This window comes from Sminthopsis crassicaudata, chromosome 1 (genome assembly GCF_048593235.1).
Source record: "Sminthopsis crassicaudata isolate SCR6 chromosome 1, ASM4859323v1, whole genome shotgun sequence".
NCBI classification, from domain to species: Eukaryota; Metazoa; Chordata; class Mammalia; order Dasyuromorphia; family Dasyuridae; genus Sminthopsis; species Sminthopsis crassicaudata.
The window spans coordinates 153,109,322-153,137,102 of NC_133617.1; the positions used below are offsets into that span (position 1 = coordinate 153,109,322).

The window sequence follows — 27,781 nt, forward strand, 5'->3', positions numbered from 1 at the left end:
CTGCTGGGCTGGTCTGACGCCGCGGTGGCGGCGGTGGGTCCAGCCCTTAGCTTTTTGGTTCGATTTCTGTTAAGTGGAGGGGACTGCAGGGTGAGGAAATCGGGGAGGGGGGCGCGGAAGGAGGGGACCATGAGTCGCAGTAGCGGCTGCTTCTGCCTCACGGCCCCCGGAATAGCAGAGGGGCTAGTAGGCTAAGAGGCCGGGATTTTTCGGGGGTGAAATTGGGGTGGGGGGCGGGGTGTGCGGCGGCCGCCGGCAGCGGCATGTGGAGCTCTGCCGGGAGCATGCTCCAGTTGCTCCCCAAGCTCCTCAAATACGCGGCTTTGCAGAGCCGGCGGCAGGAGGTGCTGACCCGCTGGGGCTCGCCGAGGGCGGGAGGAGGCGGCGACCCTGTGGAGCGGCTCCCTCGGGGGGGCGGCGGCGAGAGCCCCGGGGCTGCGGGCACGCAACTCAGCCCCTATCAGGAGCGCAACAGTTTGCAGTCGGACTTGGAGCTTCCTGCCTCGGGCGGCTCTTATCTCGCAAACAGTAACAACAGCTGCAGCAGCGGCTCCGCCGTCGCCGAGGTGAGGACCTGGCGCTACTGCTGCTTCCTTGGCACCTGTTGGTGCAAGAGCTTCCTGCTGGTGTGCGCCCTGGCCGCTCTCTGTTTCTTTTCTCTGGCCCTGGTCCGCCACTACCTGCAACATCTTCTTCTGTGGGTGGAGAGCCTGGACAGCCTGCTGGGCGTGCTCCTCTTCGTCGTGGGCTTCATCGTGGTCTCTTTCCCCTGCGGCTGGGGTTACATCGTGCTGAATGTGGCAGCCGGATACTTGTATGGCTTCGTGCTGGGCATGGGGCTCATGGTGGTGGGGGTCCTCATCGGCACCTTCATCGCGCACGTGGTCTGCAAGAAGCTGCTGGCCCACTGGGTGGCCTCCAAGATAGAAGGCAGTGAGAAGTTGAGCGCTGTCATCCGAGTCGTGGAAGGGGGCAGTGGCCTAAAAGTGGTGGCTCTGGCCCGGCTGACCCCCATACCTTTTGGCCTTCAGAACGCAGTGTTTTCGGTAAGTTCTCCCTACTCCCTCATAGAGGCAGGCCCATCTTCATTCTGTGCTTGGCCAAAGGAGCGGGCATTGGAGTATTTACTGGTACCCCCAAAGAAGATTCGAAATAACTTTCCTCCTTGAAGGTGAATGTACATGTTCGGCCAAAAGTCTATTATAAAGTTTAAAAACTGCACAAAAGATTTTGGAACACCTTGTATGAAGGAGTTAGGAATGGGAGAGAGACTGAAGGCGTCATTGTGATGCAGTTTTTGCTTAGCACAATACCTGACAGGAAGTGCTTAAGAAAGGCTTATTGACTGGGACATGGAGTTGAGAATATATTCTTTGGCCACTAACTAGCTAACTGACCTTGGATAAGTCATTAAGCTCTTAGAAGCCGTACTTTCCTTACTACATGTAAGATGAGGATATTTGTAAGATTTCAAGTCTTTTTAAGTACCTATTATGTGCCAGGCACTGCACCAACCTCTGGTGTTTGCTCTTGAGATTGCATTCTGAGGGGGAGACAAGCATAAGTAAGGATGGAAAGAAAAGGGATACTAATGCTTTTTTTTATACTTTGTTGGCTATTTCTGTTCAAAAGTAAGGAATCATCAAACTTTCTTCCCTCTTTCTGAAAGATTACCAATCCTTGATATATGTTTATAACTTTATTTGCATATGGTTATATTTTAGGAAGATTTATAGTTTTCTTAAAGTTTATATTTGAAATATTTCCTCCACTATGATAATTCTTCCCATTAAAAAATCAAAATGAGTTTTTTGTAATAAAGGCATGGTTTATTTTGTATGGTACTTTTAAAACCATAATCATCCAATATGTCAACTTTCTGTTCTTGTGGTTTATGTTTCAATAGTCTTAAGTATTAGCATGTCTACTTCAAACTTCAAGTAGTGTTTAAAACCATGAATAAAGTGCAGTAATAACTTAGAAATGAAATTTAGCCATCCATACTCTGGAGCAAAATGATACTTTCTTCTCCCCATTAACTCTGTTTTAACTTTTATTTAGTACAGAAAGACATCTGGATTTTTTAACCCAGGGGAGATTGGAAAGACTTAAAAGGGCTTCGAGAGGCATCCTCAGAAACAGCAACAGGATAGCTAGGAAGAGATTGGGGAAAGGGGAGACTGAAATCTTATAATGCCAGAGATAGAGGGAAACAGAATTTATCTAGACTAAGCCATATGGGAGGCATAAATTCATCCCCCTTAAAACATTCCTGACAAATGAGCAAGTCTTTTTGTTTTAAGTAGTTCCTCTCCCTCTCTTCCAATCTTATTTAAACTGGAAAAACTTCCCCTTCCAGACTGATCTTTGTTTCCTTCATAATTGTCTTTTCTTCTTCCTCGGTCTTCCTCACCACCTCCTTCTGAAAAAGAGGCTATTCTTTGCTGCATTTCTTATCTACCTTGAATCACTAAATGCACATTGTTTCAAACTGAGACCTGGGAAAGATCTTGCCACTAGACCCAGGCAACTCTGGAGGAAAGAGTGAGACTAGTAACTTTGCACAGCCCTGCCTCAATTAAATTCAGTTCAGTTAAATTCATTTGCAAGTCATGACATCATTTTCCTGATGCCATGATCCTCTTTGAAATGAAAGATAAACAATTATTCTTTGTATTATATGATGTATATATTTCTCACGAGATTATCATAATCCCTGAAGAGTGTCAGTCCTGATTTAATCTATTTCTTTTGACTAATTTCTTTGACTAATACAACAAATAACTAATATTGATAAGAGAAAAATATTGATAAGATATTTAATAAGACTGCAGGAGCTATGGAACAAAATCTGTTAAAATATATTGTTCCTTTGAAAATTAATCATAATTTCTCTTAATCATAAATTGCCTAAATTCTGAGAATACTTAATTTTTCATGCATCTGTATAGAAAAACTAAAATATTTCAACATCTTAAGAGTATAGATAGTTGTATGAAGTTTCAATTCCTAATGTTACAGTCATGTATTTTAATGTCCTAGCAATATATATTGTCATCTCTCAATTTGGAGAACTTGGAAGATTTTTTTTCTAAATAAATGTCAAAAGTAGTTGTTACTTTACATCAAAGTCTACAAGAATTAAAAATATAAGTCGAACTTTGGAATCATGTATCAAATCCAAGCTAAGAATCGTATTCTGAAATAGAAAATTTGAAGTTTTTAAATACTTTCCTCTTTACCTGATTTGACTACCTGAAATGAATATAAGGATATAATTTATGTAGCACTCACTTTTACAGGTCTATGAGGCAGGTAGTTAAACATATTATTTTCTTCTTACAGATGAGGAGACCAGGATTCAGAGAAGTTAAATGACCAAGTGAACCAGGGACACAGTAGTAATGAGTAGGAGGCCAGGACTTGAACTTTGAATTCTCTGATTCTGTGGTGCTCTCCTAACAGGTCTATCAATGTTTACAGTAAAGGAATCAGTGGTGAGTGGGTGCACATTCATTCCCAAATTTTTAATAGAAGCACTTTGATTACCTATTATTTTGAGGAAGTTTTTTTTTTTTTTTTTTTTTCTTATGTAATGGATAGAATACTAGATTTGAAGTTGAGGAACTATTTGATTCCCAGCTCTACTCTCAAAAAAAAAAAAAAAAAACAAAAACAAAAACACATGATTGCTCTGGAGCTCATTTTCCTTAGTATGAAATGAGAGGGTTGGTCTAAATGACTTCTGAGGGTATTTTTGACTGTAAATATTTGATCTTGTGTCTATAAGTTAAACCTGCTTCTTTGCATCCATTGATCTAGTTATGCTCTCTAGGACCATAAAACAAGTCTCAACTGTTTTTCATGTGATGTGTCTTTACATTCTTCAAGAAAGCTTACAAAGTTTACAAAGCATTTACTTACATTGTAACACTTGTGAGGTAGGTGTAATTATTATCCCCAGTTTTTGCAGATGAGTAAATTGAGAATGAGAAAGGTTATAATGTGACAAGAGATCATATAGTTTTGTCTTTGATCTCATGTCTTCTTTGCTCAAACTCCAGTGCTTTTTCTGCTATGCTACTTAGCTCTCTTTAAACCAAAGAAACCCAGTTTCTTCAGGTTAATTTATAAAGTCAAATGTATTATGTCAAGTACTTTCAAGCTACTTTATACAATTTTTGCTCAATAAATTTGCATTTTAATTATATGGAACTCATGTGGTTTGCTGAAAGTAATAAATTTGAGTTTAATTGAATTGAGACCATAATTTAGGTTAATTTGTTGCTTCTTTTTTTTGTAAATAATATTTTATTTTTTCTAATTACATTTAAAGATAGTTTTAAACATTCATTTTTAATAAGAGTTTGAATTTCAGATTTTTTCTCCCTCCCTTCTAAACCGTTCCCAAGACAGCAAGCAATTTGATATAGGTTATATGTGTACAATCATGTAAACATTTCCACATTAGTCATGTTGAAAGAAAAAAACAGGACAAAAGGGAAAAGCCATAAAAACAAAAAACAAAAATGAAAATAGTATGATTTGATCTGCATTCAGATGTTGTGATTCTTTCTCTGAATGTAGATAGCATTTTTCATAATAAGACTTTTGGAATAATTTTGGATCATTGTATTGCTAAGCAATCATAGTTGATCATGATCTGCTCACTTCACTCAACATCAACATGTAAGTTGGTCCAGGTTTTTCTGAAATCTTCCTGCTCATCATTTCTTAAGGCACAATAGTATTCCATTACTTTCGTATAATAAAACTTGTTCAGCCATTTTCCAGTACTTTGTCACCACAAAAAGAGCTGCTATAAAATTTTTTGTCCATATAATAGGTCCTTTTCCCTTTTTTTATGATTTCTTTAGGATATAGACCTAGTGGAATTGCTGAATCAAAAAATATGTATAGTTTGGTTGCCTTTTGGGCATAGTTCCAAATTTCTCTCCAGAATGGTTGGATAATAATTCCACTAGCAATTTTCTTACATGTTCAATACTAATTTTCCTTTTCTGTCTTATTAGCTAGTCTCATAGGTGTGAGGTGCTACTTCCGTGTTTTAGTTTGCATTTCCATAATCAGTAATGATTTAGATAATTTTTTTCATATCAACTACATAGCTTTAATTTTTTCAGCTGAAAATTCCTGTTCATATTTTTGATCATTTATCAATTGAAGAATGAGTTGTATTCTTCATAACATAACTTTAGATCTGGTACAATTTCTTTTCCATTTTTTCATCAATTTTCTTGATATTCATGACCTTTTGTTCTTCCAGATAAATTGTTATTTTTTCTAGCTCTATAAAATAATTTTTTGTAGTTTGGTTTGGGACTAAGTAAGTAAATTAAATTGGGTAGAATTGTCATTTTTCTTTTATTAGCTCATCCTGCCCATAAGGAACTTTTTTCCAATTGTTTAGATCTGACTTTATTTGCATAAAAAGTGTTTTGTAATTGTGTTCATATAGTTCCTGGATTTGTCTTAGAAGGTAAGTTCCCAGAGGTTTTATATTTTCTAAGCTGCAATTTTGCTAAAGTTGTTAATTATTCCAGGCAGATTTTAGTTGATATGCTGGAATTCTCTAAATATATCATATCATATGTGAAGAGTGATAATGTTATTTTCTCATTGCCTAGTCTAATTCCTTCAATTTCTTTTTATTCTCTTATTGGTAAAGTCAACATTTCTAGTACAATATTGAATAATAGTGGTGATAATGGGCATCCTGTTTCACCTCTGGTCTTATTAGGAAAACTTTTCACTTTCTCCCAGTACAGGTAATGCTTGTTCTTGGTTTTAGATAGATGATACTTATCATTTTAAGGAAAACTCCATAAGTGTACTTTCTAGTGTTTAATAGGAATAGGTGCTGTATTTTGTCAAAAGCTTTTTTTTAGCATCTTCTGTTGGTTTTGTTATTGATATGGTTAATTATGATGATAGTTTTCCTTATATTGAATCACCCCTGCATTCCTAGTATAAATTCTAGCTCCTTATACTATATGATCCTTGTGATTAATTGCTGAAATTTCTTTCCTTATGCTTTATTTAATATTTCTGCATCAGTAGTCATTAGGGAAATTGGTTGACAATTTTCTTTCTCTGTTTTGAGAAAAAAATACCTTTATGTTTCTTCATGTGATATTATTTATTCCATTCTACCTCTCCATTTCCTCTTCTTCCAGTATAATTTTTTTCATTCCTTAATTTTATCATCACATCAAAGCTTATACCCATACCCTCTAAGTACATTTCTCCTAACTGCTCTAATTAGGCATATAATTTTTAAGAATGACAAGTACCACTTTCCCATTTAGGTATGTAAACAGTTTAACTTTATTGAATGTCATGTTTGTGTTTTTTATTGTTTTTGTTTCTTTTGTTTTTTTTCCTTTTCTATTTATCTTTTTATATTTCCCTTGATTCTTGTATTTGAAGATCATATTTTCTGCTCAGCTCTGATTTTTTTTTTTTTAATAAGAAAAGCTTGAAGGTCTTCCATTTCATTAAATGTACATCTTTCCCCTAAAAGAATGTGCTCTGTTTTGCTAGGTAATTGATTCTTGGTTGTAATCCAAGTTTTTTTGTTTTCTCCTTCCAGTATATCAAATTCTAAGCTTTCAGATACTTTAAAATGGAAGCTTGTTAATTCCTTTGTAATAATGATAGTGGTTCCTTACTATTTGATTTTTTTTCCTAGCTGCTTTTAGTATTCTCTTTTTGACTTGATAGTACTGGAATTTGACTAATATATTCCTTGCAGTTTTCATTTTGGGATCTCTTTCAAGAAGTGATTAGTGGTTTCTTTGACTATTTTACCCTCTGGTCCTAGGATATCAAGGCAGTTTTCCCTAATTTTTTGAAAGATGCTGTCTAGGTTCTTCTTTTTTGTTTCTTTCTTTTATTAAATCATGACTTTCAAGTAATTTGGTGATTTTTAAATTCTCTCTCCTGAAACTATTTTCCAAATCAGTTATTTTTCCAATGAGACATTTTACATTTCTTTTTATTTTCATTCTTTTGATTTTGTTTGATTAGTTTTTAATGCCACATAGTCATTAGCTCCCATTTGCCTGATTCTAATTTTTAAGAATATATTTTCTTTGGTAAAGTTTTCTATCTACTTTTTCCATTTTGCCAATTCTTCTAAGTGAGTTATTTTCTTCAGTGGATTTTTTTTCCCAACTCTATTTTTTAAGGAATTTTTTTCTTGTAAATTTTTGTGTTTCATTTTCCATTTATTCTTTTTTCATAATTCTCTTCCATAGCTCTCATTCCACCCTCCCCCAATTTTCCTTCTTTCCTTTCTTTTCTCTTACCTGATTTTTAAAATTCATTTTAAACTCTTCTAAGACGACCTTTTAGGCTTGAGACCAATTCACATTCCCATTGAGACTTCATTATGTTTTGATCTTCTCTGTTGCCATAATAATTTTCTGTGATCAGGGCTTTCATTGTTTTTTGCTTGTTTTTAAAAGTTGAGCTCCGAAGGGAACTATCCCAAGTTTCTTGTAGCAGGAGCCCGGGGGGCCTGGTCACTGGTGTCTCTGGGCCTGAAGGCTTGCCCACTGTGCTAGGTGACACACCCTCCCCAAGCCTATTGTGCCCAGAGTTTCAGGGCTGGCAGTTTGTTTGCTGCACTGGACCTGGAGGCTTCACAACCAGGCTGCTGTTCCACTTGTTTGTTGAGCCAGACCTGTGGGTCTTCAGTTCCTGATCAGTACTGTGGCAAAGAGCCTCTAGTTGGCTTGCCTGGGCACCACCTGCACTAGTTGCACTTTCCTCTTTGCCAAGTGAAACAGATCTTTTCTGAAGTCCTTTTAAGTTGTCATGTGCTGGAAAGTTATTTTACTCCATCTTTTTGTGGATTCTTTTATTCCAAAATTCTTAGAAGCTTGATTTAACATTGTTTTTGAGAGAAATTGGGGAGAGCACACACAACTTCTCTTTTCTATCTTGGCTCCACTTCTTCATGAACTTTTAATAATGTCACTTTATAGTTGTACATTGCATTATACTTTTCAAAACACTTGAACTTAAGGGTCTTGCTATCTAAGTATTTAGGTATTCTATGTAAAAATGAACTAAGTTTCTTTAAATGAGTAAACTCACTTTCATAATTGTACAAATAAAAACTAGAGGTGCTTATAAATCATTCTGTTGCTTTTTTGTGTGTCCTGAAAGATAGTAGGCTGTAACTTCAGTGACTCATTGAACAGTGAGAGATCTAAAGATAGAGATTTCTCTGCTGAAAATTTTCTGTTGCCAGCTGCCTAAATATCATATTCAGAGATGAAACAGGATGTTTCTCCTGTTGAAAATTAAGTACTGTTTTATGGAGTTATTGACTATTATTGTTAGGTTCTACTTGCTCTCATGTAATGCGGTGAATCAGTTCCTTGTGACGTGGATGAGTGTATAGAATGGAAAAACATTTATTAAGAATTTAATATATTCTTACTGTGTATATTATCTTATGACAGTGAACAGTAATCTACATTTTATCTTTCCTTTACAACCTTCATTTGAGAAACTTTGATCATTGTATCAACTCCAGCAGAGTAGATTTTATTCCCTAATAATGAGGATTGTACAGTATATAAGAGACATAACCTGTGCTGCAATTCAAGTGTTTTTGTTCCAATAGATTCTAGATTCAGGGATGTTTTCCCTAGAAAATCCTAGGTTCAGGGATGTTTTCATGATAAAATGGATCTGTGGTTTAACCATATAAAGATTGGCTCCATTAATACAATAAACATTTGTTGGACACCTACCATGTATAGATACCAACTGCTCCATCTCTTTTGATATCTTGTGCAATTTTTCCCTATATCTTTTGCCAATCCACCTAAATCACTAGATTTTTTAAAAAGTGACATTATCATTGTCACTTATGAAGTCTATCTCTGACTTTCCTTGTTTATGAGCAGCTTTCTTTCATAGCCATGTGTGCTTCCAAAAAGTATTAAAAAAATTGTTCACGAGAATTTTTCATTGATAACATCCTACAAGACTGTACCTATTTGTGATTTTTGGATTACTTGTGGTTTTTATTCTTCTAAAATTGCAATATTCCATGATTCATTTCTATGTAAACTTGTTGGGTAATGTTAGTTTTTGTGGTAGTGTGTGGTTTTTGAAATCATTGAAAGCTTGGTTTAACTTCTCAAATACGAGTCAGTCTAAGCACTAAGATTGCTTGTTTAATATCAATATATTGATAGACTAACCCAACCAACTTATTCTAACTTCATGTACTATTATGATTAAGCATTTTCATTCATTCTGTTTTGAGTTTGTTGTTTTACTGAGGAACTTAACAGTAGTTTCCTAGGGCTTCAATTAAAGACAAATATTGCCTCTTTCAGAAGAGGGCTTTTTACTTCTTTGATCATCCAGAGGATAGCACTCAAAATAATGAATAGAAATTATGGAGAGTCAGATTTCATCATGATATTTAACAAGATAGAAACATGTTAAAAATCAGATTATTCAAAAGTAGAAATACGTTGGGAGATGCAACAAATTTCTTCACTCAAAGTCTTATTTAAATACAAATTGGGCTCAATCATCTCTGTAGTCCTTATGAACTATGAGATTCTATGATAGTATAATATATTGTCTTTTTCTGGAACATTACTTTGTCAGCATCAATGACAGAATCTTTTATTTTAGTTTTGCTTAGGCTATCTTCCCAGATTGATGAACACTTGGAGAAAATATCATTTTGTATTTTACATTTTATTCAAATTAATATTCAGATCATTGAACAAGGTTATTTATTTGTTTCCATCCATCATAGAAGATGATATAATTTTAATATAATACTGAGATGAGATTTAAAGGATGTATTATTTTCTAATTTAAAAATGAATAATACAGTGGAGTACCATTGTGTTTATGCTTTTCACTGAGTCTGCTTTAGTAGTCTATAAGAGTTCATTCTTTTCCTTTTACCTAAAAATATTCTTGATTATTCTAGAATGTTCTTAGACTTTATTAAAATGAAAAAGTAGTCTTGTAGTTCTGTCTTGAGTTACTTATTGAGGATGCTATCTCTAGAAATCTTAGTCTTTGAGATCTTGAAAATTGATCTCTAGGTATTTTAAAATTATATTACCTTTAACAATATGTTCTTCAACATTGTTTCTTTCTCAGTACCATTTTCATTTTCTTAACGTCATGTATTGGATAATGAGGTGGTAGAGGTCTAGTGTTTTGTTTATTAGTGATAATCACTATAAAATGTATTTCTGTGGCATTTTGCATTGGGATAGTGGACTGATAGGCAATGTTTAAGAAAGCTGTAAAGAAGATCAAAGGCAGGCTTTGTAAAGGGCTTTGAATGTCTAACAGAATTTAAAAATTGATTCTAGAAGTGAAATGAAACTACTAGAGTTTATTGAATTGGGTATGACATTGTTAGATGACATTGTTAGAACTTGTGTTTCTGAAATATCAGTTTGATAGCTGAGGGGAGGAGGAAGAAAAGCAGGAGGTGATTGGAGTCGGGAAGACTTATGTCAGGCTATTTACAGAAATCCAGAATTGGTTGAAGAGAGCCTGTAGTAGGGTGGCAGCAATGTCAGGAGAGAAGGAAGCATATATAATAGAATGTGTGAAGGTAGAATTGAGAGGTTGTGGTAATTGTTTGGATATGCTGGGGGGAGAGGGAGAGGGGTGGGGATAAGAGAATGAGGAGTTGTGGATGACCTATTGGTTGTCAGCATGGGTGACTGTTATTCTCTGATTTCATTTACAGTTTGGGAGTATTGTAGAGTGGAATTCTGTCTGGATATAGGTTGAACTAGATTAACTCTACTTTCTTATGACTTGAAGTTTCTTTAATTGTGTTTTCAAGATGATCTTGCTTGATCTTATCATGCCAAGATTATACAGGCTTATTTCTTCATAATTGCCTCTCAGTTTTGAGATGATATTGCTCAGTTTTTTGTCCTCCTCCTTAAGGCTGATTTATTTTATTTTATTTTATTTTTTTACAAAAAAGTGTTTGCTGGCTAAGGTTTCCATGCCCTTTTAGTTTCCTTTTGACCCTTTTGCATCAATTAAACTTCTCTGAAGTAATGATGGTGTCTTTACTTTTATCCTTTTCATTTTTTAAGAGTTGTCATGGTATTTAAATAGCTCCTGTTAGATAATCTGCAGTCATATAGTATCTTTTCTGTATACTTATTTTACAACTGTATATTTACAGATGTATATATCTGTATACTTATTTTAAATTATTTTATTTCTCTTATTAATTGAATATCTGATTGCATACAAGCATCTGATTCAGAAATGACTTCTTTATCTATAGCTTTTTAAGATAGTTAGTTTTTAAATGATGTAATTCTATACTTGATATCCAACACCTTGTGATTCCCTTCTTAGAAGTTAATGTTCTTCATGGAATGATAACTTTCTTGATTCTAAACCATATTTTCCAGAATAATATATAATTTTTGCCTGTAAAATTTTTTTTGATGATAGCATTTAGCACTAGAAGGGAAAGTAGAAATGACCTAATTTAGTTTGCCATATTACATTTCAGGATCTTGAAGAACAGAGAGCATGACCAGGTAGGTGTTCCATGAATTTAACATTTTGTGCATCATAAAAATCAATTCTGCCAACTACCTCTTCAGGTAGTAGATTGAAAAATAGTCTTCATTTTATCTCTATATATTTTTAAACTTGTTTTTCTGATATATAGCAGTATATCTCTTCTCAGAATAAGGTTTTTTAATGTATAAAATAACTTTTCCTTCTGTTTGACTTGATGATTTAATCAGTTCCCACATTTAAAAAATTTTAAAATTTATTTATTTTTGCTTTTTTTTTTTTTTTTTTTTTTTTTTGCTGAGGTAATTGGGGTTAAGGAACTTGCTCAGGATCACACAGCTAGGAAGTGTTAAGTGTCTGCGGCTAGATTTGAACTCGGGTCCTCCTGACTTTAGGGCTGGTGATCTATCCACTGCGCCACCTAGCTACCCCTAGCTCCCACAATTTCAATTATCATTTCCGTGGGTGCTTCTTGGATCTATTTATCCAGCTATGACCTTTATCTTGACCTCCAATTTCACATCATCTACTGCTTGGTATTTAAAACTGAATTAAGTCATCTCCTAACTTCTGCATTACAGTAAAGGGTAACCCTATCTTTCCAGTCACCCAGGCTAGCAAGAAGGTGTTATCGTCTAGTCTTCACTCTCATCTCTCCCATGTGTAACTAGTGCCAATTTCTCTCAATTCTACCTTTTATAATGTTTTATACCTTATTTTCCTCTGACATTGCTGTCATCCTGGTGCAGGTCCTCATTACCTTTTGATTGTAGAAGCTTTCTGGCTGGTCTCCCTGTCCATCCTACATTTAGTTGCCAAATTGACCTTCAAAAGCAAAAGTCTGATTGTGTTATTCCCTCATTCAGTATATTCCAACGGCTCCCTTTAATCTTTAGAAGCAAATAGAGGATTTTATTCCTCTATTTAGCATTCAAAACCTGTTATAACATCTCCTTCCTGCTTTTCCCAACTCCTATACTCTGCTCCCTGTATTTGGCAATTTAGTAGTGATACTATCTTCAATGGCTATTTTTCACATGTGATTGATACTCCCGTCTTTCCATCCTTGTATTTTCATTGGTTGGCCCCGGTTCCTGGAATTCTCTCCTTCCTCTTCTTCTAGATTCTCTAGCTTCTTTCAAATTCCATCTAAAATTCTGCCCTCAACAAAAACCTTTCCTGATTCTACTCTTCATTCTAGTTTCTGCCACATGATTACCTTCAGCTTATCGTAATTTTCAGAATTTGATTGTTCATAATTCTTTGTGTAATATCTTCCTTTGAACTTCTTGAGAGCAGTAACTATTTTCTTTTAGCTCTTTCATGTTAGAAAAAGGCAAACTTTTTCTTTATCCCTAGCATTTATTATAGTGCTTAGCAAATACTAGATGTTTAATAAATACTTTTTGAATGAATACAAAGGAAACCAGTTATGTAAATGTAGTATATTAATTCAGGAATAGTAGGTTAAGAACCTCTAAATCAGGTTAAATATTTAATTTGGGTTTTAAAAAGAATTCAACAGATGAAGTTAGAGAGGGGGAAAGGGAGAGAGGGTTTGAGATTTAGGAAAACAATGTAAGCAAGGTCACAGAATCAAAGGAGTATATTCAAGAAATAATAATTGAATATTACTTAATCAGGGAAAGAATGGAAGAGAGAAATAATGAGTGGAAAGATAGAATAGTATCAGATATCAGTACCAGGAAAAAACTGAAGGAGTTAGATTATAGCAACCTTTGATTATTAGGATGTTGCTGAAGATTTTTGAGCAGTGAAATGACATGACATGACAATCTCTATATAATAAATCCTGGAAAACAAATACTAGAAACAGTTTGTGGAAAAAAATTGGAGGGGATGACTTAAGTTTGAAAATCTTTAGGTGATTGTTACTGTAGTCTATGCCATTGATGATAATGAATACGTGGTTGAAATATGAAAAGAAGAGACAGTTCCAGAAATTGGGTTGATTGGACCTGAGATATGGCATGTGAGAGATCTGGAGAAGCGAGAGATAATCCAAGGCTATGAATGTGGGAAATTAGTTAAATTAATTATGAGGTACCAAAAGACTATCTAAATAGAGAGATACTTTAGTTGAAGACATAAGAAGAGATGGACACTAGTGGTATAAAAAATGAGGATGCCAAGTGAAAGAGTGTAGTAGCCAAATTATCCCTTGTATTTATAAATACACTTGTATTTATAAAACCCAGAAGATGAATATTTTGCAAGAAAGAAGTTAGAGAAATATATGTTTCTGAAACCAAAGGAAGAGAGAATATGCAGTGCAAAATAGTGATCTCTCATGTTAGAAATTTCAGAGTATTTAAGAAGGATGAGAAATAAAAAAAAAAAAATTGGTCATTGAAGAAGGCCTTAACTTTTGATAGGCAGTAGGATGATGGATTACATCATGATGATGAAAAACAGATTACAGTTGAAGAAAGAGTAGTTACTGATAAAATTTAATATAGATAGCTTTTCCAAAATTTAGCAGTGAGGTAGAGAAGACAGATCAATAAGTAGCTTAATGAAAAAAAGTTTAAAGTAATTTCCAAAACGGGAAATAGTCCCCTCTATTTTGCTGTGTTTGCAATATATGAGGTCTTGTGTTTAATTTCATACTTGATATTTTTCTTCTTTCTTTTTTACACAATTATTTAACTTTTTAAAAAAAATTATGTTCCAGATTCTCTCTTTCTCTATCCTTTCTCTTTGGTTAAGCAAGCAATATGATATATTATACATGTGAAATCATGCAAAACATTTTCATATGAGTCATGTTATAAAAAAAAGAAAAATAAAGAATATAACCAATGCTATGCTTCAATTTGCACTTGGAATGTATTATTTCTCTCTGAAGGTGGATAATACTTTTCACCATTTTCAAGTCCTTTGGAATTGTCTTGGATCATCAAATTGATAAGAATAGCAGACTTTCACAATTGATTTGATTTATAGTTGCTATTTTGAGTATGATGATCTTTTCTGTTTATTTTACTGCATCAATTAATTTAGGTTTTACAAAGTTTAGTGAAATTAATACTTATACAAACTGATTGCAATGAAACCTTCTTAGATCAATTAAAATTATTTTCCCAATCTTCATCTTTACATATCACTTTTAAAAATATATTTTATATACTTATGATCTGCTTTGCATTCCTTTTTTAAAAATGTGTTTTAATCTCTCTTCTAGGTTGCTTGATAATGGTCCTTATCATTTTACATTTTCTATTAGTTGCAGTGAAAGGTACCTACTCAAAATTGAAGACTCTTGTATTTTTATCCATTCCATGGCACAATATGTCTATTTTTTTTTCCACTTGATGAAACCTGGTATATCTGGCCTTGAGACAGCAGATGCTTAGTTTTTTGGAGATGTGGTATTTTTGGAAAGAGCTCAGTTTAAATCACCTTAGAAAAATTTGATAGGTTGTATGTTTAGGAGAAGGAATGTGAGCACACACTTCATATTAAATTACACAGGGTGTTATTTTCAGTCATTTATTTAAACATTTTAACTGTAAGGATCAATTCTTAGGTGAAATCCAAACAATAGGCCAATTCATTTTTAGTGATCAAAAGAAATAATATTTTAAGAAATGTTTCATATTAAGTTTTTCAAAAGAGAAAGATATACAAACTGTAGAGGATGAGGGAAAAAAAAAGATTCTTTTGGTCATGATCAAATTTAAAGGTTCAACAGTTGTTCCTTGATTGTCATTCTTATATTTACTGGAGAGTTTGTTTTTAAGTGTTGGAAATCTATTGTAAATATTATTTAATTGGATATTGTTGGTTTCATAGATAGATGCTAATCATATATTGTAATCACTTCAGTTGTTAGCTATAAATTTGCTTGTAGAATTTTAAAACATCAACTTTTCATCTGAAGATATGTTATTAGTTTTAGTATTAAAATGTCATACAGCCTAATAACATTCATATTCCTTTTATTTTATTTGGATTACATTGCTTTTTTGTAGCAATGTACACAGTTTTACTTTAAAATGTAATTGTTAATTGAGAGGCAGGGTTACCCAGTGAATAGGAAGCTGGTTTCTCAAATCAAGAAAAAGAGGTGAGTTCAAGTTTTACTTCTGACAAAAAAAGGCTGTATAACTCTGGGTATTTTACTTATTTAAACCCTTACTTTAAAGGTAAATTTTATATTTAAAATCCAAGAGTAGAAATTGTGAAGATGCTGATATACATTGTTAGAGGAAATTACTCACCAGCGTATGCTACCTAATTTTCTAATTATTTAAACTTAGATGTTTATAATAGTTTTACTGGACACGTGAAGATGGTTAGAGTTTAAATGAATAGTAAAGTTTTAGCATATTTTATACAACCATTTTTTTTAAAGAAACCAAATATTTTTACATGAAGATATTTTAATTTGTCTTATAGAAAAGTTTTTATTGAATCAAAATGGTATTAAGTAATTCATTCCTCCTTTTTAATCTACTATTTTAGATTACAGACCTTTCATTACCCAACTATTTGATGGCATCTTCAGTTGGACTGCTTCCTACTCAGCTCCTAAATTCTTATTTGGGTACCACCTTACGTACAATGGAAGATGTTATTGCAGAGCAGAGTTTTAGTGGCTATTTTGTTTTTTGTTTACAGGTAAGTTGGGGTGAATAATTGATCTTTTTAGTGTTGATTTTTAAAAATTTTGGCACTTTGATAAAAATGATTTGACAAAGATTTTCCCCTTTGCTTTTTGCTTGGGTAATGCTACTTTAATTAAAATCATATTTAAACCTCATAGAACGCATACATTTTATATGTGCTTCTATAACTCAGCAAATTCCTTGAGAATGGAAAACAAAAGACCAAAGTGTTGGATGTTGATGGAGTTCTGTTTAGATCTGTATTTTCTTATAAGTCTTGGGAAGTTTCACAATATTCATTATATGTAATGTATTACAGTCCATTTTGAATAGGAGTTCTGCCATGGGTATGCAACTCCCATCTTTAGAATCTTTAGAACAATTTTCATTCCCTAAATTATTGTGATACTACTGATTTTTTTTTTTGAGAATATGGAGGAAGAAGCGTGGTAGTGGTAATGCAAAGAAACTCCTCCAAGTGTGGAAATTATTTCCATCAATGTAGATCTGTAGTTGATCTGCATTTTAGTCTTAGTTGACTGGAGAGGCTGATTTGATTATGGTCACACTTTTAATATGTGACAGAGAGGCAGAATTTGAACCCATAACTTGTTGACTTAAAGGTAGGTTATCCATTCCTCTATTCACTGCCTTTGATTGTATCATTAAATAAATAAAATAACAATATTTTAATTTAACTTTATTGCAATTCATTGTCAATGAACAGCACAAGTAAATTTAACTATCTTTAAGTTGCACACAGGAAGAGTTCATCAGAAAGTCATTTGATGATGATACTTTTATTTCCTGAGGCTTATCCAAATTGAATAGTTGATAGGATAAGCTAATAAAACTGTAGCAGTAACTTTTAAATGACATTTTTAGATTTGTAGAAGCAAAAACTGAGTGGCTTTGGCATAGACATCAATTGAACAGAAGATATAATAATGGAAAATTTATAGTATAGTTGGTACTAAGCTTTATAAATTCTCAGGGTATCATTAATATTAGAAAATGTGATAATTAAGTGTGGAGCTATTAATTTTCTGTGTGCTTCTGATATAAAAGAAGGTCTTGGGATATTTACATTTGTATATTAATTAAAACTTTAGTCAAAATGATGTGTTAATTTTGTAAGAAATTCTTATTGAAACAGGAATTTTTCTCTTGGTTATAATTATTTGAGTATCATAATTTTCTGCAGAATTTCATTTCATTTAAGCAAAATGAGACTTTAGGATTAGAGTTTGTCATTATGTGATTTGATATATTCTACTAGAATTTACTTACATGGAAAACAAATCTTCATTAATTGTATTTTCTACATATCTACAATTTAATATTAGTTGATCATGTCTTTGAGGTCCCACAAGATTTAGAAATACCTTTTGAATCATAAGAAAAAAATCAATTATGTTTAGAATTATGTATTATTCAACCTTAAAAAGATTACTAAACCATCTATAATTTATTCTCTGGTCAGAATTTTTCATTATTTATTGACTGACAATTCTTGTATTTGTAAATTAGAATTTATTGCATTTCTATTCAGGCTTATTCAGTGGAGCTATAACAACTTGAAAGGATTGATGTTCATTATTTGTAAAGAGTTTTGGTTCCCTAAAATAACAGAGGCTGATTTCTCTAGCTATTTTTTTCTTCTTTAAATGAAAACTGGCAGACTTTAGATGAGGAGGTAATTAAAATGTTATAATTTCCATAGAAGTCATCCAAGGTGGATACCAAGGCAGGAAAAAAAGCAAAACACTTGGAAGTTCCAATGGAAATGGAAGTTCAAACTTAGTCCAAATATTCAAAGAGAAACCTAAAGAATATTTATTCATCAAACTAAGTAAAACATGTTGATTCTAAAAATTTTTTTTTCTTCCTCTGGTATTTAATATTCTCTCAGTCTTCTGCCATAGTTCATCACTAGTCATTGTAAACATTCAAAATGCCTCTGAGGTATAATTGCTGTTTGCCTTTTTTATCTCATTAAGATGTATAATTGAAACAAGTTTTCAGTTTTTATTCTTTGCTGCCTTGAAAGGACTGTAGCAAATTACAGACCACAGGTGTGTGGTTTGAAGAGTAAACTTTACTTCTCCTTACTATAATAAGTGTCTGAAATTAGTTTGTTAGACCTATTATTTGCATAATTCTTAGAGATAAAGGGAATCTTAAAATTTACTAGATAACATATAAAGCAGAAAATAAGGCTTCATAAAAATTCTGCTATACAAATAATTAAATATTTTAGGCATTCTTACTAATATTATTCTTCAAAATAGTAAGACTCTTGCATCCTTTTGTAGTAGAAAAGAGAAGTCAAATCCAAGCGTCAAATCAGTCAACAAACATTTAAGTGCCAAATATGTGTTAGTCACTGTTAAGCAATGGAGATGCAAAGAAAGGTAAAAGGCAGTTTTTGCTCTCAAGGAGCTCTCAGTGGGGGAGAAAACACAAAAACAAATCATATGAAGGAAGATATATATGGGATAAAGTGGAGATTATCAGTAGAAGAAAGACACTAGAATTAAGGGGCATCAGAAAAGTCTTCTCACAGAAGATGGTATTTTATTTGGGACTTGAAAGAAGCCAGGAGTTAGAGATGAGGAGGGAAACTATTCCAGGTATGAGTGACATCCAGTAAAAATTCCTTAAGTCTGGAGATAGAATGTCTTGTGCAAAGAACAGAAATGTCAGTGTCACTGCATGTTAAAGTATAAGAAGACTTGAGTGGAGGCAGGGAATGGAGCAGTTTGTGAAGGATTTCAAATACCAAGAAGAAAATTATGTATTTGATTTGGAAGGTGATAAGAAGCCCTTGGAGTTTATTAAATTGTCTGGTTACATGGTCAGATCTGTACTTTAGGAAAATTAATTTGTCAGCTGGGTATAGGATAGACTAGAATGGAGAGAAATTTGAGGAAAGAAAACGAGAAAACTCATTACTGAGGAGTATCAGGATCACATAAGATTTAGTGACTGCTATAATGGAACAGAGAATAGGAATATTATACTTCAAAAGGCAAAAGATACTGTTGTATAATTAACATTGTTTTTTCAATCATATCTGATCCTTCTTGACCCCATGGACCATAGCATTCCAGATGACTTTGTCCTCCATTATCTCCTGAAATCTTATGTTCATTGCTTCTCCATCTCATCCTCTGCTGTTACCTTCTTATTTGGCTTTCAGTCTTTCCCAACATCAGGATCTTTCCCAGTGAGTCCTGAATTCTTATTATTTAGCCAATAAGCTTTAATATTTGATCTTTCAATGAATAGTCTGAATGAATTTCTTTAAATATTGACTGATTCAACCTCCTGGCTGTCCAAGGGACTCTCAAAAGTGTTTTCCAGCACTACAGTTCAAAAGTGTTGATTCTGCAGTCTTCAGGTAGTCCAATTGTCACAGCCAAACATTGCTCCTGGAAAAACCATTGCTTTGGATCTTTATGGACCTTTGTTGGCAAGGTGTTGTCTCTGCTTTTTAATATGCTGTCCAGATTTGCCTTAAACTCTTCCTCCAAGGAACATGTATCTTTTAATTTCATGGCTGCAGTCATTGTCCCAATGATCTTTGAGTCCCAATGATCTGAATATGTTTCTATTTCTTCTCCCTCTATATGCCAGATATCAATAAGACCGATTCCCAAGATATTAGGGTTTTTATTGTCGTTTTGATGTTAACTTTCAAGCCAACTTTTACATTCGCCTCTTTCATCCTCAATTTTGGCTTTTAATTTGTCCAAATTGGTATTTTTCATAATGTGCTCTCCATATATGTTAAATAAGGTGACTATGGCCTTGTCATATTCCTTTTCTGATCTTAAATCAATTTATTGTTCCATATTTGGTTCTAACTGTTGCTTCTTGACTAACGTCCAGGTTTTTCTGGAGACAAGTAAGATGATCTGGTACAACCTTGTGTTTGAGGACTTGTCACATTATTGTGATCTACACAGTCAAAAGCATTAATTTAGTCACTGAAGCAGAAGTAGATGCTTTTCTGGAACTCCCAGTGCTTTCTCCATAATCCAGCAAAGGTTGTCAGTTTGGTCTCTAGTTCTTCTGCCTCTTTGAAAATCAATATATATTTCTGGTAGTCCTTTGTTTGCATATTGCTGAAGTCTAGCTTGCAGAAACTTAAGTATAAACTTGGTATGTGAAATAAGCACAATTTTTTTGTAATTTGAATCTTTCATGACATTGCTCTTTTTAGGATTGGGATGTAAACTGATCTTTTTTTAAGATCATTGTCCCCTGTTGAATTTTCAAAGTATACGACTTTCACAGGATCATCTTTCAGGATTCTAAATAGCTCAACTAGAATTCTCTTACCTCCACTGGGCTTATTGTTTAGCAGTGATTTGAAAGGCCCACTTGATTTCTTTCTCTAGTGTATTTGGCTCTAGAGAGTTAACATGCCCAACAAAATTGACTATTAATTCTTCAGAGAAAAAAAACTAAATACACAAAAATTAACCTTTAATGAAATATAGCATTCTAGTCAATCAATAAACATTTATAAGATTCTTTATGTTCCAGGAACTTAAAATATTGTAATCTGTAAACACATTATCATATTGTGTAGTGTGCATTCTAATTATTTAAGAGCCCAGTGATCTGCTTCTGAGTTACCAACAAACCTTGCTTTTCTCTCTTTTTTTTTCCCTGAGGCTGGGGTTAAGTGACTTGCCCAAGGTCACACAGCTAGGAAGTGTTAAGTGTCTGAGATCAGATTTGAATTCAGGGCTTGTGCTCTATCCACTGCGCCATTTAGCTGCTCCACTTGCTTTTCTCTTAACCTAATTCTACATGCTTCATATTTCCTTGGGGTGGGGGAGGCTCTTTTCTTAGTATTTGCCCCATTTTGGGCTGAAAAATTAAAGTGACTTAATTTAGTCCTTATCAAATCTTCCTACTTGTCTGTTTTTATTCTTACCCTATTTTCGGGTCATGGAGACTTCTCCACTGAACTTGATGATTGAGTCAGTCGAGCTATTGAGTGTAGGACCTCATTTCTAGAGCCTCATGTTGGGCACTAAAATGTAGTGTGCTTTCTAGAGCCCTCAAGTTGGGGTGCCAAAACATACTGTGCAGACTAGCTCTTGGGATCAGCCCGGGGTCTTGGCCTTTGTGGAGGAGTGAAGAAGGCAGCAGACCCATAAGGATAGTCAAAGATAGAAATTGTTTATTTCAAGTTCTCTTAGCCCTTAAATACCTTGGTAATTATAGCACTCTAAGCATGTGCCATCTAGAGAACCATTACATCACCACATCACACTGAGCAAGTGCTAACTATAAGCACCCTGCTATTGATATGAAAATGCCTCTCTTTACAGTAAGTATCCCTTGCTTCAAATAGAATACAAGTGGTCATGCCCTCTTTGACTTCTCAGAAAGGATGAGAGCACCAAAGGGAGGTGGGGAGCCAAATCAGACATTGTCAGCAGGTTCCCTCTGGGCTGAAGGGTCTTATATCTTACCCAGAGTTCCCTTACTATCTTCGGCCCTCTACAATATTGTATTTTGCATTGTTGAAATTATATTTTATATTGTCTGTATCCAAGTTCAGAAAAAAAAATTCAGCTCATTAGGACCATCTAAAACCATTAGAATTATAGACTGATTTCAGATTAGTGGGATAAACAGCCCTTTTAATTAATTATGTTCATTTTTAACCACACTCCTTTGCAAAAACTTTGAATCTGATTCAGTTGTCCAATAAGAGCCATTTAGCACCTCTTTACCTGGGCAGTTTACTTATTGTTCCCTAATGCAGAACACTAGGACAGTAATTGACCTAGAGAAATGTTTCTTCCTTAGATGAAGAGAACTAACAAGTAACTAATACCGTGTTGCTATGCTAGTGCTTTCTCCAAGGTCAGATGTATTCTTTGAGTTAAAACTCTAAATATATTTTCCCTTTGAAACAGTGTTATAATTGAAATAATACCATTATTATTATATTTAAATTACATTACACAACAAATAGAAGAAGCACCGGATTTAGAATTAGAAGACCTAGATTTATGTTAGCTTCTATCCCAATTGGAAGTAGAGGTAATCCTTGACCCTCAGTCTCTTTGACTCTAAAATGAGAAAATAGTATTTATGCTACCTACATCACAGAATTATTATGTAGGAAGTGCTTTCTTTTTTCCATTATGCATATGTGAACAAATATTAATCTTTAGTAGAAAATGGAGACTTAAAAGCAATGAAATTGTTTTAATGAGAAAATTCAACTACCAAATGACTAAAGTTTGGAGACTGCTTTTCCTTTCTAATTCTAATTCATTGTATTTTTTTTATTTATGGCCTCCTATTCCTTGTTTTGTTTATTGTAATTTTATGGCTCAATTTAGAGTTGATTGAACGTTTCATTTTGTTTAGCTGTATGGTATCTAGTCCATTTGCAGGTAGGGATTTCTGTAAATGAGCTATTTCTCACTTCATTGTGGAAGACTAATGAAATCTTCTTTGAAAATGTAGTCATCTTGTCCTATCTTTTTTACTTAATATAGAAAATAAAGATTTCTTACAGTATTTATCAACAAAAACTTATTTAATGCCTGCTTGAAATATGTCCAGAGATAAGAATTTATAACTTTATAAGGTAGCTAATTCTAGATTTGGAAATCTTTAGGAAGTTTTTTGAGGAGACATCTTCATCCCTATAATGTCTACCCATTAGTACTAGTTTTATCTTCTAAAATTAGAATAAGCATAATTCTTCTATCATAGCTCTTCAGATGTTTTTAAAGAGCCATTAACTTGCCCTTCCCCTTCAGGTCTGTTTTTTCTTTTCTTTAGGTTAAATATCCCTAATTCCTTAAATTTGTCTGCTTAATAATGTGACTTTTAGACCCTTATTATCTATCTTATCTTCTTCTGGATGAACTCCATTCGTCTTTATGGAACTTTTGACTTATACATAATATTCCAGGTTTTATTTGACTGGCACAAATAAACCTTTCTTGATCTGATGACTGCTTCTGTCAGTACTATTTAAATATTCATTCTTTTGTTAAATATCTTGTACTCTTGTGACTCTGCATGAGTCTGTAGTTGACTAAAAGCTCTACATCTTTTCCACGTTTGTTACACCTATTAAAATACCCGTATTACCTTTTACAATTTTTTGTTTGTTTGTTTTGCTTAAATAAAGTTCTAATTTATTCTGTAAAAAGTTATACTTCTCATTTTGATCTATTGTTTCAGGCTAGCTATCAACATGTTATTCTTAGCTTTGATAAGTATTCCTTTATTTCATCCTGATAGTTGATAAAAATGCAGTTTAGAATAAACAGAACCTGGTAGCCCACTATTAGAGACACTCTAATTTGATTGATCTAAGTTAACAGATGGCTCACATTTGCCTTTTTTCTTAAAAGGGTATCCTGACAAATACTAGAAAGATCACAGACTTTAGAGTTAGAAAATCTGTATTCTTGCTTACAACTTGTATGACTTTGTGTAAATCACTGAACTTGTCTGAAGCTCCTCTTTCTCATATGTAAAATTTAAGATATTAAATGACTATTAGATCCTTCCAGTTCTAAATTTATTACTATAATCCAGGTTTAAATGAAGATTTTGTGACAGTGGTGTTTATCTAGTTCAATAATCTAAAAAGGTTTTCAAAAAAAAGGGAAATGAAATTAGTTTGACTTGATTTCATAATGATTTTCATGGTGTTCAGTAATTATTTTTTTTCTGGTGTGCTCACAAAAACATAAAATTTGGCTACTTTATTGATTTTACAGTTTTAATCCTTCTTTGAAAACTTAAACCTCCTCCATTTTCTGTGATTCATTATACATCTTAGATGTATAATTTAATCTAATCATATGTAATTCACTAATTGTAATAGCAAAATATAGTTTAAAAAAAGTCTCCTCACTTATAGAAATACACCATTCCTTATAGGAAAATTGGTTTGTTAGCATAGCAAAACAATTTAAATTGGAGGACACTATTTCAGTAGCAGGGGATGTGCCCTAAAACTGAGTCATGACTCTTTTTTTTTTTAGTACTGTTTTGTTTGGTGATCTTGTCAGCTCCCACTGATTGAATTATCATTTTCCCACAGATCATTTTTAGGTATATTGCTCTTTCTTGATACCTTCTTTCAGTCTCTCAGTCTCTTTCCTGATGTCTAGTCTCATAACTCCAACCGAAAATTGGCATCTCATGTCAAAATCTGCAGGATGTAGCATGTGCAAACTTGAAGTCCTGACTTTTCCCTCAAACTTTCCTCTCTTCCTGACTTTTCTATTGCTGTCTCCGGCATGTCTCCTTGCTTCTCTGGATTCCCTCAAGCCCTAGCTAAAATCTCAACTTCTACAAGAAGCCCTTAACCACTCCTTGTGTGCTAGTGCCTTCTCTTGTGATTATCTCCAATTTTTTCAATGTAGATATTTGTTTAAAGTTGTTTGCAAGTTCTCTTCCTTTTGGACTCTGAACTCCATGGATTTAAAAAAATTTTTTTTTTTCTTTCTTTGTTTCCCCAGCATTTTGCCCAGAGCTTGGTACATTGTAGGTATTAATACATGCTTATTGACACATAAAACATGTATAATTTGGATAGGCAAAAGGGACCTTTATGTTTGTCTTATTTACAGTTTAAAAATAATAATTTGTGAATTGTGTTAGTACTCTCAAGGAAAGCAGCTAAGGAAATATGAGAGTATATATCCACAGCTATAACAACATGATAAATTATACTTATTTCCTTGTAAATTGTTATGTTTTCTCATTTTATCCTCATAACAACTCTTGTAGGTAGGTGCTATTATTCTTCCCATTTTTACAGTTGAGAAATTGAGGCAAACAGGTAAAGTAACTTATTGAGGGTCATACAGCTAATAAGTTCCTGAGGCTGGATTTGAAAGGGCCTCCTAATTCCAGGGCCAGCACACTACTGTGTCTATTCTACTGTGCCAACTACTAAGTAATAGTTCTTTTCCCTCTTCAATATTCTTCTGTAATAGTATTTTAAAAAACCCACCTAAACCATTTGTTGAAAGAATTTTATTTCTTCTTTGAATTTAAGTACTTAAACATTTTGAGTATTCTCCATATAAGCATTATTTTCAATTCTTAATGTTTCTCTTTTATTCACAGATTGTTATAAGTATAGGCCTCATGTTTTATGTAGTACATCGAGCTCAAGTGGAATTGAATGCAGCAATTGTAGCATGTGAAATGGAACTGAAAACCTCCATTGTTAAAGGCAATAAACCAAACACCAGTGGCTCTTCATTCTTCAACAAGAGGACTCTAGCATTTTCTGGAGGTGGAATCAATATTGTATGAACTCAGCAAAAAAAAAATGTATATAATTGTTAAGAACCTGATGTGTTGCTAAATGCCTAGAAATTACTTTAGTAGTGGACAAAGTCAGGTTAGAAATTAAAATTAAAGTTGTATTATTAATGGCACAACCAGCTGACCAGTTCTTAAATTGCACAATGGATTTTTTAGTTTTTAGTTGAAAGACCATTAAAGAGTAGAGTTTAAATCTAGATGTAATTTTGACTGCACCTTTTTACCATTTATTATGCCTGTTTGGGCCTATAGGTACGCACTTTAGTGACTTTTTATTTTGTTTTTAAAATTATTTTATTTCTGTGTACCTTTTAAATGGAGAAATAGCCCATTATTTTTCTTCATAGGATTTTTTTTTTATTTATAAATCTGTGAATAACTGTATGTATCTTTCTTATTGATAAAGAACCATAAAAGTATGCAATTTAGTGTACAATGTTCTTGAATGTCCTTTGCTTTGGAAATATTTCTGGAACTGATAAACAGTATTTTATATATTATGGGACCATTTGGCTTCCCCTTCCCTTTTTATTTTAAAAAACAGACATTGACTTTTGGTTGAATGTATTTTTGTATATCATCAAATCATTGCAGGGCCATTTATGCATATTCACACAAGCTTATATCCTACATTGTGGGACTGAAGTGCTCTTAAGATATCTTTTTTATTTACATTGTGTAATATGCAAAGCAAAAGGGAAGCTATAGAATAATTGATGGAGTATATGACTTCAAAAATGTGGGAATTGAAACTCATGATCTAATTGTGTTACAGTGACATATTATCCTCACAAGTTCTTTCATAAAAGGGCTGTTGCATTGCAATTAAACTTTAAAAAAAATTTTTTAAGATACCTTTTTTCTTTTTAGTTTATAAAATATATTTAATTAGGCTTTCAAAAAAAGGAGAAATTTCTCCCCTTAAAAACGCTGGAATTACTAATACTATACATATAACACAGGTGGCCTTTAAAAAATAAAAGCAATGCCTTTTTTCATGTAAAAATAAGCTTTAAATAAACTTTATAGTATATTTTCCCCAGATTTCAGCTTTAAAAAAATAATTATATTACTAAGTTACATGTCCAAATTTGGGGATGCTTTCCTCTTTAAAGAACAAAATTTTTTTGTTTGTTTGTTTATTTGTTTTTGTTTTATTTTGGTATGACACTCAGGAATTCAGAAATGTGAAATTGGAATAAACATGGGGTCTTGGTTCTTCATTATGTAGCCTGAATTTAGTATATTCTGTGTATAGCACTTACAAGTGTAGATACTATATATTGTTTTTAGACATGTTTTTATACAGTAGATATACATTCTTACCTGTTTATTGACTTATATTTTAGCTTGATTTTGAATTTATAATTTGCTTTTTACAAAGTGATTGTATATTTTTGTGTTAACTTAAAATTATGGTTTATATTATTGGCTGTGATGAGTCAACAGTCTTATGACAGTGCCTCCTTTCCTTTGGCCTTTAGGGCCAAAATTTTGTCACTGATTTAACAAACATACATTCTAAAAGAATATTTTAGAGGCAAAGGTTCTAGCCTAATTCTGGGGATGCATTTAATAATTTTGGTATTTTTCCATTTTCCAATTTCAGTTTTACTTAATGGTTAATATGTTATATAGCTCTCCCATTTTGGATCTTATGAATGTGTAAACAAAACTGGATAGAGCTAATAGTGAAATTAAAAGACAATCAGTGCAAATGCTCCAGAAGCATACAGAATACAAAACTGGCTTCTGATTTTTATTTTCTATTTTCTTGAATTACTATTAGAAGAGAAAGCTCTTTTATGATTTGATACAAAATCATTTAGTAAAAAGCGAGTTTATTCAACCGGTGTGAGTGACATTATGCCATAAATTATTCCCTAGTTTGATCTGGTAAAAGATTTTAACCATGTGTTTTTTTTTTTTATTGTTGTTGTTGTTGTTGATTTCTTTGAGTAAATAAAGGTATGATCACATTAACAATTGTTTACATTGAAAATTGTTTAAAAATTCACAAAGTATGTATTTTGAAGTGCATTTATTTACATTTTTGTAACTTGAGTAACTTCAAGTTTTTGGTAGTTTGAAATGAGTTCTTCCATTTGCATTTTGATTGGTACTTGTAATACTTGTGTACAGATTAAAGAGTAATGTACATTTAAAAAGATTTTTTCTGTATCCTGCCAATCATAATTTTATATAATAAATTCACTCAGATTCCTTAA

At 33.2% G+C, this 27,781-nt stretch overlaps 1 protein-coding gene across 2 annotated transcripts; it reads left to right on the forward strand.

Moving 5' to 3' along the window:
• On the forward strand, positions 1-27,781 carry TMEM64 (transmembrane protein 64). Of its 2 annotated transcripts, XM_074269886.1 has the most exons (3): positions 235-1,046; positions 16,069-16,224; positions 25,350-27,781. In XM_074269886.1, exons 1-3 carry the CDS (start codon positions 264-266, stop codon positions 25,539-25,541), a joined length of 1,131 nt encoding a protein of 376 aa, XP_074125987.1. In that variant the 5' UTR covers positions 235-263; the 3' UTR covers positions 25,542-27,781. The 2 variants fall into 2 exon arrangements, with proteins under 2 accessions (XP_074125995.1, XP_074125987.1); XM_074269894.1 differs by lacking the exon at positions 16,069-16,224 and having other exon boundaries at positions 1-1,046.

Bases quoted from the DNA above. Each gene is read 5' to 3' on its own strand.
- TMEM64 (XM_074269886.1), top strand. From the start codon at position 264: ATGTGGAGCTCTGCCGGGAGCATGCTCCAGTTGCTCCCCAAGCTCCTC. The intron at 1,047-16,068 runs GTAAGTTCTCCC...CTACTATTTTAG, and splicing joins TTCAGAACGCAGTGTTTTCG to ATTACAGACCTTTCATTACC. The intron at 16,225-25,349 runs GTAAGTTGGGGT...TTTTATTCACAG, and splicing joins ATTTTGTTTTTTGTTTACAG to ATTGTTATAAGTATAGGCCT.